The sequence below is a fragment of the Gymnodraco acuticeps genome, unplaced genomic scaffold (assembly GCF_902827175.1).
Source record: "Gymnodraco acuticeps unplaced genomic scaffold, fGymAcu1.1, whole genome shotgun sequence".
Classification (NCBI taxonomy): Eukaryota; Metazoa; Chordata; class Actinopteri; order Perciformes; family Bathydraconidae; genus Gymnodraco; species Gymnodraco acuticeps.
In genome coordinates this window covers 85,271-100,573 of record NW_022992352.1, presented here as the reverse complement: position 1 = coordinate 100,573, position 15,303 = coordinate 85,271, and the positions used below count along the sequence as shown (strand labels likewise).

General features: G+C 42.6%; 1 protein-coding gene and 1 pseudogene across 3 annotated transcripts in view; both read left to right on the top strand.

The window, feature by feature from the left end:
- Nucleotides 1-693: 693 nt before the first annotated feature.
- The window catches only part of LOC117542141 (NACHT, LRR and PYD domains-containing protein 4E-like), a 76,053-nt gene continuing 61,443 nt past the window's right edge, over nt 694-15,303 (top strand). The window contains exons 1-2 of one of the 3 annotated variants that reach the window (XM_034209608.1): nt 694-889; nt 2,252-2,434. In XM_034209608.1, coding sequence (XP_034065499.1) covers nt 828-889; nt 2,252-2,434 — 245 coding nt within the window. In that variant the 5' untranslated portion in view covers nt 694-827. The remainder of the gene's footprint in view (nt 890-2,251; nt 2,435-15,303) is intronic. The other 2 variants (XM_034209607.1, XM_034209605.1) reach the window with 2 other exon arrangements.
- LOC117542142 lies at nt 11,293-15,143 on the top strand (annotated as a pseudogene).

The window sequence follows — 15,303 nt, the reverse complement described above, 5'->3', positions numbered from 1 at the left end:
AAGACCACCGAGCAATGAGAGGGTCTTTAAGACGCTGCAGCTCAAAAAGCCAACAACATGGGAACTGTCTCATGAGTGTGTTTAGTTTGGAGGTGTGTGAGCTCTGTGTCCTGATGAGATAATGTGTGGTTCTCCAGCAGGTGGTTGTGTGTGTGTGAAGGTGTGAGCTCTGTGTCCTGATGAGATAATGTGTGGTTCTCCAGCAGGTGGTTGTGTGTGTGTGAAGGTGTGAGTTCTGTGTCCTGATGAGATAATGTGTGGTTCCCCAGCAGGTGGTTGTGTGTGTGTGAAGGTGTGAGCTCTGTGTCCTGATGAGATAATGTGTGGTTCTCCAGCAGATGGTTGTGTGTGTGTGAAGGTGTGAGCTCTGCTATGAATCCCTGTGAGGACACTGAACCCACTCTGAGCGGGGACCCTGAACGCCTCACCAAAGCTCAGAGGTGAGATGAAGACCTCTGACTGTCCTCTTCTCCAGAGCTCAGCAGGCATTATTCACACTCAAAGCTCTGTGTGTGTGTGTGTGTGTGTGTGTGTGTGTGTGTGTGTGTGTGTGTGTGTGTGTGTGTGTGTGTGTGTGTGTGTGTGTGTGTGTGTGTGTGTGTGTGTGTGTGTGTGTGTGTTGAAGCCCAGAGCAGCAGCATGGACCTGGACCTGGACCTGGACCTGGACCTGGACCTGGACCTGGACCTGGACCTGGACCTGGACCTGGACCTGGACCTGGACCTGGACCTGGACCTGGACCTGGACCTGGACCTGGACCTGGACCTGGACCTGGACCTGGACCTGGACCTGGACCTGGACCTGGACCTGGACCCAGCTGTGTGTCCATGAAGAGTAACCAGTCTATCGGTGCACCAATCTATTTTAAAGGCCGCCCTTCAGAGACAGAGTAAGTGGACGTCATGTGACTTCATTATATCAGCAGCAGTAGAAAACATGTTGTTACTGAAGAACAGAGACTTCTTGTTGAAGCTGAGGGAGGGTCTACCAAGGTGTGTTCAGCCTGAAGCCAGAGTTTAACGTGTCAGACAGGCTCGATAAAAGAAGCCTTCTATACCATAGCAGGTAGCATATTTAAAGCACTGTTTAAACAATAAATACAGTTCATTTTGTCCACAAACTAAAGTGATCTTTCATCATTATGGTACAGTTTCAGACCTACATGCTGTAGAACGAGCAGGTATCACATTAGGAATACATGGGAGGCAATGAGAGAGCATTGGGTAGTCAAATAAATACATGACTTCATTCACCACAGTACCCTCTTGTATGTGCCGTCTTCTCTGTCTTTGTGGCTCATATATTGGTGTTCTACTGCAGATCAGTAAAATAGTGAATACTGAAAAAGAAAAAGGTGGCAGGAGATAACCAAACCTGCTGAGATCCAATCAAACAGCTCCGTACTCGAGGTCGGACAGGCTCACCAAATCAATATATTCTTAAGTATTCTGATGAAACAGGGTAAATATATCTGTCTCTGTTGTAACACTTACTGAGAAAATCACGCAGGTACTTTCTTATAAATACGTGGGTGTCCTGACAGACCCTTCTCTTCTAGAAAGACCACATTGAATATATCTGCTAAAGGACAAAACAAAAAATAGAGACTAGAGAGTAGATAAATTCTCATTTTATTTTTTACATCTGTGATTTTACTACACGGTACAGTTGTTTGTCCACCGCTTTAAAAAGAGAATCTGCTCAAAGGTCGTAGGTCAACATTTGAGAGCCTCTCTGAATCAGCCTACCATCACAACCTTTAGAGGCGGGCCAACCACATTATCTCTGACCCCAACCATGATTATGTAATGAGTGAAATCCCAGGTCAGATGAACATGGTGTCTTCAGTGACTGTGTTGTTCTGGTAAATATCTGTTTCTTGTTTCTTGTCTTGATGTTTGTCCTCGTTGACGTTGCTAATGGAGCTGCTGTGATGCCAGAAGCATGTCAGACTTGATCTGATAATAAAGTAGTATCATGTTGTTATATGATGCTCTGAGCTCTGATCTGACTGTATAAGTCTTAGAGTGATAGAGACTAAGAGAGGTTTTAAGTGTTTGAGGATCATTATGTGCGTACCTGTCTAAGGACTGCAGATAGCAATGATCTTAATCTGGCATAACTCATCCCTTCTTTGAGATTCATGTATTTATATGCATGGTCCCTGTTTATTAAACACATGATAATATGAATAGTATTTCAGACCATTGTGACGGTCCATATTCCTAACTGTTTCTTTCTCATGTTTCAGGAGGAGGCTGGAGGAACCTGAGCCCAGCTGTGTGTCCATGAAGAGTGACTGGTCTATGGACAAACCTACATGTTTCAGGAGGAGGCTGGAGGAACCTGAGCCCAGCTGTGTGTCCATGAAGAGTGACTGGTCTATGGACAAACCTATTTGCTTCAAAGATGGACGACACTCTGTTGGTCAAAGGTGAGGATTGAAAGTTGCAACAAGTCCTCCAACTCATACGACCAAATAGGCCGATTGTTCAGGCTCTTAATACGACCTATAATTACGTTTTAAAGTGTTCGCCCTCTAGTGCTCCCGTTGAATGCAAACGTTACATATGGTCGTTTATTCACAAATAACCCTCTCTGGAAAATCCTAAATTGTAGGATAGTTTGGCATTAAAACACTTTTTGATTAGATTTCTAGTGAGAAGTGTATATTGTACTTTTAGAATCCACGTCCAGTCGATATGTAGGATCTATAGTTTGATAGATATTACGAAGATGATTTGAGGTATGCGGCAGCTTCCATGTAAAGTTACGGGGTGAAAACAGTATTTCCGGTCTCGACGTTTTCATAATAAAACCAATGATCAAATGATTTAACAGTGATATCTGCAGTACTCAACTAAAAAACATCAGTTTATCCTAGTTAATTATACGACATTAAGGCGAGACACGGCAGGCAAAAACATCGTTTTTCAAGTACTGGTCAATTTTGAGATTTTGTGCTATTTTGATTCTATAACATGTTTTCTTTCAGGCTTTTGGAAGGAAAACGTACAAAATACACATTTAAGTGTTTATTTTACTATAGTTTGTCTATTTGCGTCTGTAGATTTCTCCTAAATTCACCAAAAGTTAGCATTCTAACGTAACATAAAGTACCGCGACCGCTGTGTGCACCATGTCAACAGAGATATCGTTGGAAAGCTGTGTCTCTCCTGCACAATCTCATCGGATCGAAATATGGTAATTTCCTTTGTATCAGCAACCAATCGTGAAAGCACAAAGGGGTCTTAAACCAATAAACGAAATCTCATTGGCTGGTGTCAATTTCTGACAACGTGATTCGTTCAGATGCGTCACGTGGTGTGCTAAAACACTTCCTGGTTAGCTTTCCGCTGGAAATTGAAATCTCAAAATGGCAAAAGAACGGCGAAAAAAACGTTCACAGAGAAGACGACAACAATTGTCACTTGCACGAAGCAAGGTTATATAAAAAAAATGACCCCGAACATGAAATACCTTCACGGAGTGCGTCGATGCGCAAGCTATCATCCAAAGAACAGGAGGGTTTAGCTAGCGCCTCACTGCAATCTTTAAAGGTAGTTTTCTCAAAATGAGTTTTTTCTCCTACTCTGAGTTCGAAATTTCAACTTCAGTAGCACGTAGATACACGAAACCTTCCAGTTATATTCCTATCAATATTATGAAGGCTTTTACCGAAGGGTTTGTTCATATATCATTCATAGCCTGAATTATACAACATTGTATACCTAAAAACATGGCGAAAATTGATATTTTAGGGCTGTTGACAGTATTTTCTGATTTATGGAGTGATAAAAAGAGATATCCAATATCCCTTCTGTAAAAGCCTTAGATACTAATATGACTACAAAATGAAACAAGAATTTTGAACCTGGCTTTATCCAAAGTTCAGTTTTCGATTCCTGAAATGTGTTAAAATATGTGCATATTTTATGAGATAATGGATAATTTGCATATTTAAACATGCTATTTCAGAAAACTTGTAATACAAAAGACAATTGCCTTATTGTAAGTAATTAACTGGAGAAATGTCTAGCTGATACTTTTAAGTTAAAAAAATTACCCTATTCACCTGGGGTGTCTCGCCTTAATTGGTTTAAATTGTATACAATACTTTTGGGTTTTTCCCATAGGTTTTTCTATTTAGATTCTGAGAGACACCTTTCTTTTTTCAGAGGTTTTGATTTGTTTTAGACGCAATGCATGTCGGGATTTGGTGTTTATCCGATATGAAATCCTAAAAGCATTTTTTTATAATAAAATAATAGTTTATTCCGAGTGTTCTTGCTTTTCTCTTTGGAAGTCATTACATAACGGCATTGTAATACACGGTTCGGCTGCATTAAATATTACATATCTGCCGTGTTTATTTATTCATAGAGCCCTGATGAGAAGACCTTTTGACAAACTGTAAGAAATGCCGGCAAAACTGAATACGTGACGTGGATCATAAATATATCAGCAATTAAACAACATCTTCCATTTCTTTTCACACAATACGTCTCCTTGCAGTATCAACACTAATTCGGCTGACTTTTATATTTGATCCAATTGGTAGATAGGTTATATTTACACCATAACGGTGCACAGCTGATCGAAAGGGATTTTTTTGTAGTTTTTAAAGATATTATTTACTACCTTTCCAACTCCTCATGCAGTTGACTGTTACAGGTCTATACAGGTTCATGGTACAATGCATAAGCTTCACATCGAGAGACTGAAACTGTATTTTCCTTTACAGTTCTTTTTTAATTTCACAATAAAGTTAATAGTCATATTATGTTTGATATTATTATGTTTTATTAACTACACCACTGTTTTTTTAACCCAAAAAACATTTCAATATTAAGAGTAGCCTACATACAACATTGGGGGAAAGTAGAAGGCATGATAGAAATATAGAATATAAAATATCAAGAAGATACTGTAGGGATCTCTACAATAAAACATTTTAGTGCAGGACGTCCAAAGATATTAACAGGAGGATTTTCAAAACAGACCAACTAGGCTTTATTCAAACATTAAAGAATACTTTAAGTTAAGGTCTTCTTTTGAATAAGAAAAAAAGGTTAGGGTTATCCACAGATAAATATGAAGTCTGACAAAGTACTTAACGTCCAATATATTGCATAGTTTATTTTGGCACTTGACGATCACCTTCCCTAAATTTGACTCAGGTGTAACTAAAGTCTGATTTAAGGGTTGTTTATATTTCACATCATTAATCAGAATCTGCAAAGTAAGTATTGAGCCGGGGGCTTTCCAGTATTGGAAAGTCTGGCGTGGTTCCATTCCATTTCAAGAGCTGTTTGACGCTCAGCGTAACCTTGTCGCACTGCCATCCAACATCCAATCACAGGGCTTGATGACTAATTACGGGGTTTGTAAAGCAAGGCGGATGTTGTAGTCCCAAACGATACCTGGGGATTCTGGGTAGTGTAGTGTCTTCGGAAACTGTAGTGTCTAAACTCTGAAAAAGCTATTTGTTTCTCTGAATTGAAGGTTAAAAACACAAAAGCCTTGTACACAATTTAAACCAATCAATGTTGTGTAATTAACAAGGACAAACTGATGTTTCTTAGTGGATGAGTAATGCAGATATCACTGTGTAATCATTTGACAGTGAGGGGAATACTTCCGGTTTTATTATGAAAACTTCGAGACCGGAAAAACTGTTTTCACCCACGCTAACTTTACATGGAAGCTGCATACACGTTATCCTGGCGAGACCTCATATCATCTTCGTAATATCTATCAAACTATATATCCTACACATCGACTGGACGTGGATTCTAAGAGTGCAATATACACTTCTTGCCAGGAATCGAATCAAAAAGCATTTTAATGGCCAAACTATTCCACAATTTAGGATTTTCCAGAGAGGGTTATTTGTGAATAAACGTCCCTCCCATCAGGTTTCATTGACCCAGCTAAGAAAGTGTGGCTCTGTTGAATGTTCTTGGTGAGACACTTCTCTGGTTCCTTTATAATAAAAGCAGCTTTGAGCATTTATAAGGCGTATCAGGTTTTAAAGCTTTAAGCACCATAAACACCGTGACAAACTCCTCGTCTGTGTGAACCAACTTGGCAATAAACCTGTTTCTGAATCGGATGAAGGTTTCTTTAAATAAAGAAATAAAGGTCTTGTTTACCTTCAGTGTTTCTCATCTGAGTTATATTTATTTCCTTCTTAAGTAAAGCTGGAGTTCTGTAATCCTGCAGCTTGCGTCCAAAGGGAGGGAAACTCAACTGTGTGGACGTCTACTCCAGCTTATGATCAGCTCTGAGTGAATACATACCTGTGTGTTTGCCATTGCTCCTCGTCAGTTGGAGGTCAATGTTTCCCTGTATTTGCAGCAGTGTTTGATTCTCATTTATAAAATATGTGTAATTGCTGTGTATAGTGTTTTGCTCTTCACCTGGTGCTCTATTGTACAATTAAACGGCTCATTGATCACAGTAAATTAAATGTAATTGTTAAACCTTAAACAAAGATTACAATCGCTGATTATTTTCATTTTGGTGCGTGGCACTTCTAAGAACCCATTTACACGGGAACGTTTGCGTTTACGCACTGTATGCGTTCTCAAAAAAGTATTCCGTTCACACGCATTCGGTTCATTTAACGTGTCTGTTCACACGAGACCGCTGGAAACGCTGGAAACGCTGTAGGACATATGCCGGACCTGTAAGTGGCTGCCGCCAGAAAATACACCGAAAGCAGCGAAGAAGACCCCGGAGCAAGGTTGCATAGTTGCCCTTCTGTTTATTCTCTGTGGTGGACGGCGTGTTCTCCTGCTGTAGATCTCTCCAGTTAGTCCACCAGCAAATGAAAAACACCCACCTCTCCGCCTCTTCCAAGGGACGAGGGAACCGTGCGGCAGTGTTTCCGTTAACATTTTTTTCCGCCGGTCAACATGTCCGTTAAAGTTGAAATCTTCCGGACAAAATTAGAAAAGTGCCGGTCAGAGGTCTTCTTTGGTATTTATTGAGATTTAAAACAAATTGATAACGACTCTATATAATAATATAAGAATAATAAACGGAGCTTCTCTTTTCCTCCCCCTCTCCTGACAGCCCAGCAGCTGATCTCTGAGCAGGAGAGCTGGGGAGAGGCAGGGCTATTTAATCGTTATCATAAAATGATCGTATAGGCGTACACACAGATCCGTTTGACCCCCCAGAGCGTTTTGTTTGCAAATCTATCCACGTTGGGACCCGTTATCGTTTGCGGGGTCCGTTTCTATCGTTTTGTTACGGCCTTGTGTAAATGACAGGGCTATATGCAAGAGAAACTATGCGGATACAACCCGTATCGTCCTCGTGTAAACGGGGTCTAAGTGATAGTCAAGGATGAGTGATATTACTGCCCTTTAACCTTTGCACCAATTCATGTGTCTATAAGACTTTATTTTGAGGTTTTAGTTTCAAATGTAACTTCTACTGCTGCTAAAGCTGGTGCCACGTGTGAGGCCCAGACAAATCCAGTGATTTATCTCGCCCCCCTCCTTTCTCCCGTTGCTCACACATGCACCTGATCCACATTTCCAGCACCACTGAAACATATCAGAGATAATGTGAGTTATGTCTTCATGATTCCTCACAGAGAGGACCAGCAGAGCTCAGAGGTTCCCAGAGGTCAGTCTGCCCAGCAGCATCAGACACAGCTGGACTCCACATTTATGGTCTGTACATGAACTACAGCTACTCTACATCTGTTCTGCTCACAGTCAACTCCATGATGCACTTTGTAGATCAGTGGATTGTCAGTCTGTCCAACATGGATCTGATGTTTGGTGACTTTAGTTTGATTGTGTTGTTCATGTATTCTGTTCCAGCTGCTGGAGGACAACATTATCACTTTTGTGAAGAACGAGCTGAAGAAGATCCAGAAGGCTCTGAGTTCAGATTACCCAGAATGCTTGGAGAGTCAGAGGGAGGATGAGGAGGTGTTGGACGGTGAGGATGAAGAGCAGAGGAGGAGCAGCAGAGAGGCATTTCTGAACATCTCACTGCACTTCCTGAGGAGCATGAAGCAGGAGGAGCTGGCTGACCGTCTGCAGAGCAGTAAGAGGGTTTCTATAGAGATTTAACAAGCGGGATAAATGTTGACTAAAGTCTCAAGAGATGGAACAAAGCATAAGAAAAGTCTTGACTCATTGATCTGCTTTGTTGTGTGTTCATTCAGGAAGTCGTTCTGGAGTGTGTCAGCGTAAACTGAAGTCTAACCTGAAGGAGAGGTTCCAGTGTGTGTTTGAGGGCATTGCTAAAGCAGGAAACCCAACCCTTCTGAACCAGATCTACACAGAGCTCTACATCACAGAGGGGGGGTCTGCAGAGGTCAATGATGAACATGAGGTCAGGCAGATTGAAACAGCATCCAGGAAACCAGACAGACCAGAAACACCCATCAGACAAGAAGACCTCTTTAAAGCCTCACCTGGAAGAGATGCACCAATCAGAGCAGTGCTGACAAAGGGCGTGGCTGGCATTGGGAAAACAGTCTTAACACAGAAGTTCACTCTGGACTGGGCTGAAGGCAAAGCCAACCAGGACATCCAGTTCACATTTCCATTCACCTTCAGAGAGCTGAACGTGGTGAGAGAGAACAAGTACAGCTTGGTGGAACTTGTTCATCACTTCTTCTCTGAAACCAGAGACGCAGGAATCTGCAGGTTTGATCAGTTCCCGGTCGTGTTCATCTTTGACGGTCTGGATGAGAGTCGACTTCCTCTGGACTTCCTCAACACTGAGATCCTGACTGATGTCACAGAGTCCACCTCAGTGGATGTGCTGCTGACAAACCTCATCAGGGGGAAGCTGCTTCCCTCTGCTCGCCTCTGGATAACCACACGACCTGCAGCAGCCAATCAGATCCCTCCTGAGTGTGTGGACATGGTGACAGAGGTCCGAGGGTTCACTGACCCACAGAAGGAGGAGTACTTCAGGAAGAGATTCAGAGATCAGGAGCAGGCCGGCACCATCATCTCCCACATCAAGACCTCACGAAGCTTCCACATCATGTGCCACATCCCAGTCTTCTGCTGGATCTCTGCTTCAGTTCTGGAGGAGGTGTTGAAAACCAGAGAGGGAGGAGAGCTGCCCAAGACCCTGACTGAGATGTACATCCACTTCCTGGTGGTTCAGTCCAAAGTGAAGAACGTCAAGTATGATGGAGGAGCTGAGACAGATCCACACTGGAGTCCAAAGAGCAGGAAGATGATGGAAGGCTCTGGGGAAACTGGCTTTTGAGCAGCTGCAGAAAGGCAACCTGATCTTCTATGAGTCCGACCTGACAGAGTGTGGCATCGATATCAGAACAGCCTCAGTGTACTCAGGAGTGTTCACACAGGTCTTTAGAGAGGAGAGAGGACTGTACCAGAAGGACAAGGTGTTCTGCTTCGTCCATCTGAGCGTTCAGGAGTTTCTGGCTGCTCTTCATGTCCATCGAAAATATATCAACTCTCGTATCAACCTGCTGTCAGAAGAACCAACAACCTCCAGGCGGCCTAAAGTCTTAAGACCCAAACCTAAACTAACACATCTCTACCAGAGTGCTGTGGACCAGGCCTTACAGAGTCCAAACGGACACCTGGACTTGTTCCTCCGCTTCCTCCTGGGTCTTTCACTGGAGACCAATCAGAAAATCCTACGTGGTCTGCTGACAGAAACAGGAAGTAGCTCAAAGACCAACAAGAAAACAGTCCAGTACATGAAGAAGAAGATGGATGAGGATCTGTCTCCAGAGAGAAGCATCAACCTGTTCCACTGTCTGAATGAACTGAATGATCGTTCTCTAGTGGAGCAGATCCAACAGTCCCTGAGTTCAGGAAGTCTCTCCACAGATAATCTGTCTCCTGCTCAGTGGTCAGCTCTGGTCTTCATCTTACTGTCATCAGAAGAAGATCTGGACGTGTTTGACCTGAAGAAATACTCTGCTTCAGAGGAGGCTCTTCTGAGGCTGCTGCCAGTGGTCAAAGCCTCCAGGAAGACTCTGTAAGTCCAGAAACATTCATATATCACAACTTAAATATTCTGTTCATTATTTTAACATATTGCTTGTTTTCTCTTTTTCAGACTGAGTGGCTGTGAGCTGTCAGGGAGAAGCTGTGCAGCTCTGTCCTCAGTCCTCAGCTCCCAGTCCTCTAGTCTGAGAGATCTGGACCTGAGTAACAACGACCTGCAGGATTCAGGAGTGAAGCTGCTGTCTGCTGGACTGGAGAGTCCACACTGTACTCTGGAGAATCTCAGGTCAGATTAGTTATTTTTTCTTAAACTATTATTAATTGTTTTTTTTCTCCCTCACTTTGTATTCTTCATCACCGCTCTCTCTCTCTCTCTCTCTCTCTCTCTCTCTCTCTCTCTCTCTCTCTCTCTCTCTCTCTCTATCTCTCTCTCTCTCTGTCCTCTTCTCTCTCTCTCTCTCTCTCTCTCTCTCTCTCTCTCATTCTGCTCGTTTATAATCTCCTTTCGTCTTTATCTCTTTTTTAATCAGTCAGGTAACCAAAAGCAAAGTCTTCTTTTCTATTAAGCATTAATAAACAACAGTTGATGTAAAACACTCATCCTGTTAATCAGACTTTTGACTGGAAAAGCAATAATGAATGCCATCGTGGAGAAGAGACTACAGTATATTGTTAGTGCAATTAATGGCTCACCAACTTTAAATGTTGACACAGAGAGAGAGATCAATAAAACACAAACACAGATATGGTTGAGATTAATTATTATTCAGTTGCGCAACAACAAATAATAAAAGGAGTACATCACCTTGCTTCACAGCAACCAATCGCAGGAATGCCCCCAGAGTAGAAGTTTCACATAGGCATACAAAGCTTCTAAATGACGCACACACATGAGAACAACGTGCAGCCAGCCACACGAACATCCTTATCACATGTATGTTCCAGATGTGGAAAGGTCGTTATCTCATGACGTCTTTAGGTGTAATGGCACCTTGGCAGGATATGAACCACTAACTAACAACACTCAATTATATCTGAGGAAGACCTCTCTTGCTCTTCCGCTGACCTCTAATAATTACGGAGGAGACGATGGGTCTCTCTTATCTGGAAACTGTACATTCAATAACATACAGTCTTTGACCAGGTCCAAGACTTGACATAACAATATCATCAAAATTGGCCCCACAGATCTTAAGCATTCAACTGTTGTACATTTGGTATAAGGAATAATGTGCGATAAGGCAGTCATTAATGAAAAGGAACACCCTGAGGTTATTGTTTTAATGTTTTTCATTATTTTCTCCTCAGACTGAGTGGCTGTAAGCTGTCAGAGAGAAGCTGTGAAGCTCTGTCCTGAGTCCTCAGCTCCCAGTCCTCTAGTCTGAGAGATCTGGACCTGAGTAACAACGACCTGCAGGATTCAGGAGTGAAGCTGCTGTCTGCTGGACTGGAGAGTCCACACTGTACTCTGGAGACTCTCAGGTCAGGATTCATCAACATGTTAAACTTATAGCCAGTTAAATTGCGATGTACATTAATGATGGATGAACTCATAACCTTTTGTTGCATCTGCTTCAATAACATTTGTTATTGTTTTTTTACTCTCTTGTTTGAACTTGTGTGTGTTCAGGCTGTCAGGCTGTCTGGTCTCAGAGGAAGGCTGTGCTTCTCTGGCTTCAGCTCTGAGATCCAACCCCTCCCATCTGAGAGAGCTGGACCTGAGCTACAATCATCCAGGAGACTCAGGAGAGAAGCTGCTGTCTGCTGGACTGGAGGATCCTCTCTGGAGACTGGACACGCTCAGGTATTATAAACATATACAGTGGAGGAAATAAGTATTTGACCCCCTGCAGATATTTTAAGTTTGCCCAAAGACAAATACATTAACAGTCTATCATTGTAATGGTAGGTTTATATAAACATTGAGAGTAAGAATATCAAAAAGAAAATCCAGAAATTGACATTATATAAAAGATAAAAATGTATTTCCATTTAACTGTGGGAAATAAGTATTTGATCAACAAACAAGGATTCTGGCTCCCACAGACAAATAATTCATCTTCCTTTCAAAAAGTACTCCTGATATCAACTTGTTAGCTGTATAAAACCACATGCCCTACCCTGTGAACCTTCGGGGATAGAGCCTTCAGTGTGGCAGCCCCCACTCTCTGGAACGCTCTCCCTGCGGAGATCCACAACATCCCCACACTTGACGCCTTCAAAAGGGCCCTCAAGTCCCATCTGTCTGCCAAGGACTTCGGCCCCAAATCTATTTGTTGTTTTGTCTGACTGCCTTTTGTTATGTTATGTATGTTATGTTTGTTTATACTCCTGTTCTTCCTTGTAAAGCGACCTTGGGTATTATGAAAGGCGCTATAGAAATCCAAGTTATTATTATTATTATTAAAAGACACCTGTCCACAGAATCAATCAATCAGATTCCAACCTCTCCACCATGGGCGAGACCAAAGAGCTGTCTAAGGACCTCAGGGTGAGATTGTAGACCTGCACCAGGCTGGGATCGGCTACAAGACCACCAGAAAGCAGCTTGGTGAGAAGGAGACAACTGTTGGTGCCATTATTCAGAAGAATAATGTGTGTGTTTCTAAATGGAAGAATCACAAAATGAGCATCAATGGCCCTCGGTCTGGGCTCCACACAGGATCTGGCCCCGTGGGGTATTGAACATACGGCTAAGGCAACACAGGAGTGTCTAAAGAAGAAGCACATTGAGGTGAGGGAGGGTCCTAGCTAGTCTCTAGACCTTAATCCCATAGAGAATCTGTTGAGGGAGCTGAAGCTTCCAGAGGCCGAGCATCAGCCTCAACACCTGAAGGATTTGGATCTTCAGAGAGGAGTGGACCAACATCCTTCCTGAGATGTTCACAGACCTGGAGACCAACAAGAAGCGTCTGACCTCTGTGTGACCTCTGTGTGTCCTCTGTGTGACCTCTGTGTGACCTCTGTGTGACGTCTGTGTGACCTCTGTGTGACGTCTGTGTGACGTCTGTGTGACCTCTGTGTGACGTCCGTGTGACCTCTGTGTGACCTCTGTGTGACCTCTGTGTGACCTCTGTGTGACCTCTGTGTGGCCTCTGTGTGACCTCTGTGTGGTGTCTGTGTGACCTCTGTGTGTCCTCTTTGTGACCTCTTTGTGACCTCTGTGTGTCCAACAAGGGTTTCTCCACCAAGTCCTAACACATGTTCTGCAAGGGGATCAAATACTTATTTCACTCAGTTTAATGCAAATACATTTTTATCTTTTATATAATGTACATTTCTGGATGTTCTTATTGATATTCTTTCTCTCACTGTTTGTATAAACCTACCATTAAAATGACAGACTGGTCATTTCTTTGTGGGTAAACGTAGAAAGTCTGCAGGGAATCAAACACGTCTCTCCTCCACTGTGTGTATGCCAAGACAAAAACATTGAAGGGAACTGAAGACAGTGGATAAGACTCAGGCAGCAGCTCTGTGTTTGCAGAGAAGACACCACAACAAGAAATACATCTTTATCATTTTAGATTCTCATCTCGATTTCAATGCTCATTTTAATTTGCTGACCAAAACTGCTTTTATCATTTTGGCTTTAGAGTCAAAATCCATCCACCAACCTAAACACAGCAGAGATCACCCACTCCTGATGGACCCGATCTGCACTGGCTCCTGTATCTGAATAGATTCTGAAGTGCTTCTTCTATTTCTAAAGTACTAAATGGCCCCTCCCTCTTTTAGAAACAACGAGGAACTATCAGATGTCCTGTGAATTCATCATGATAATAATAAAGTATGTGTAAAGCAGCTTTCACTGCTCAAAGCAAACCCAAAGTGCGTTGCATGAAAGGTGCTTTTAAATAAAGTGCATTTATTTCCCTCTTCAGGTTCCAGGTAGAGAAACACTCATTGACTGCTGCTAGCAGATGCTAAGGGAACACTAACTGAACACTGATCAACTCTGACATCTTATTCTCTGATCAATAATCATTGAAGTTAAAGAGCTTTATTTATCGGCTAATAAGATGTTTGACTGATCTAAAATGATACCGTGAACATGTAGGTTCATCTGTGGAGAATAACAAAGCTCTGTGTGTGAGAGTGATGTAATGTCCATGTCTCCATGCTGCTCTGACCCCCCCCCCCCCTTCTTTCAGGATGGAGCCTGCTGGAGTCCGATGGTTGAGACCCGGTCTGAGGAAGTGTGAGTGTGGTTTGATTTGATTCCTGAAAACAAAGCAGCCACCATCTTCAAATGTAACCTTCATCATCAAAGTGTCAATAAATGAACAGATGATAGATTAATAACTGCTGCTGTTCCTCTCCTCAGATTCCTGTGAACTCTCACTCGACACAAACACAGCAAGCTTGAACCTCAAACTGTCTGAGGACAACAGGAAGGTGACATGTGTGGAGGAGGAGCAGCCATATCCTGATCATCCAGAGAGGTTTGATTACTGGCCTCAGCTGATGTGCAGAGAAGCTCTGACTGGTCGCTGTTACTGGGAGGTCGAGTGGAGAGGATGGGTTTCATATATCAGTGAATTACAGAGGAATCAGCAGGAGAGGAGTCAGATATGACTGTGTGTTTGGATGGAATGATCAGTCCTGGAGTCTGAGATGCTCTGATGGTCTTTACTCTGTCTGGCACAATAAGAGGGAAACACAGATCTCCTCCTCCTCCTCCTCCTCCTCCTCCTCCTCCTCCTCCTTCTCCCGCTCCTCCTCTGGTAGAGTAGCAGTGTATCTGGATCATCCTGCTGGCTCTCTCTCCTTCTACAGAGTCTCCTCTGACACACTGATCCACCTCCACACCTTCAGAACCACATTCACTGAACCTCTCTATGCTGGGTTTGGGTTTGGCTTCAGCCCTGGTTCCTCAGCGTCTCTGGTTCCTCTGTAGGAGGAAGAGTCTCCTCCTGTTCCAGAGACTTCCTCCCTGCTGCCCAGAGAGTTCAGTCTGTTCAGGATCACAGCTGATAAATAATTGTAACCGTGTTGTACTTATTATGTGTTTTCACTTATTGTGATTCTTTATTATTAATAATGTCTTCCTTCTTTGTGATATTTGAATATACAGTCTACTCTTTTCACTGTATCTGCACTTTACTTCTTTTGATGTAATAATGTAGATTTCCACTTTTTGGGACGAATAAAGGAATTCTGATTCTGAAAATATGCTTTTGCTTCAGATTCAATATCTTCACTGTGATTCAGGAAAGTGCTACAAACATCACTTCACACACAAATACAGATAGAAATCAAACAATCCAATGTATACTATAGGACAGTAAACCAAAAACATTGTTTAAAACAGGAGAGATTAAACTCGATTATC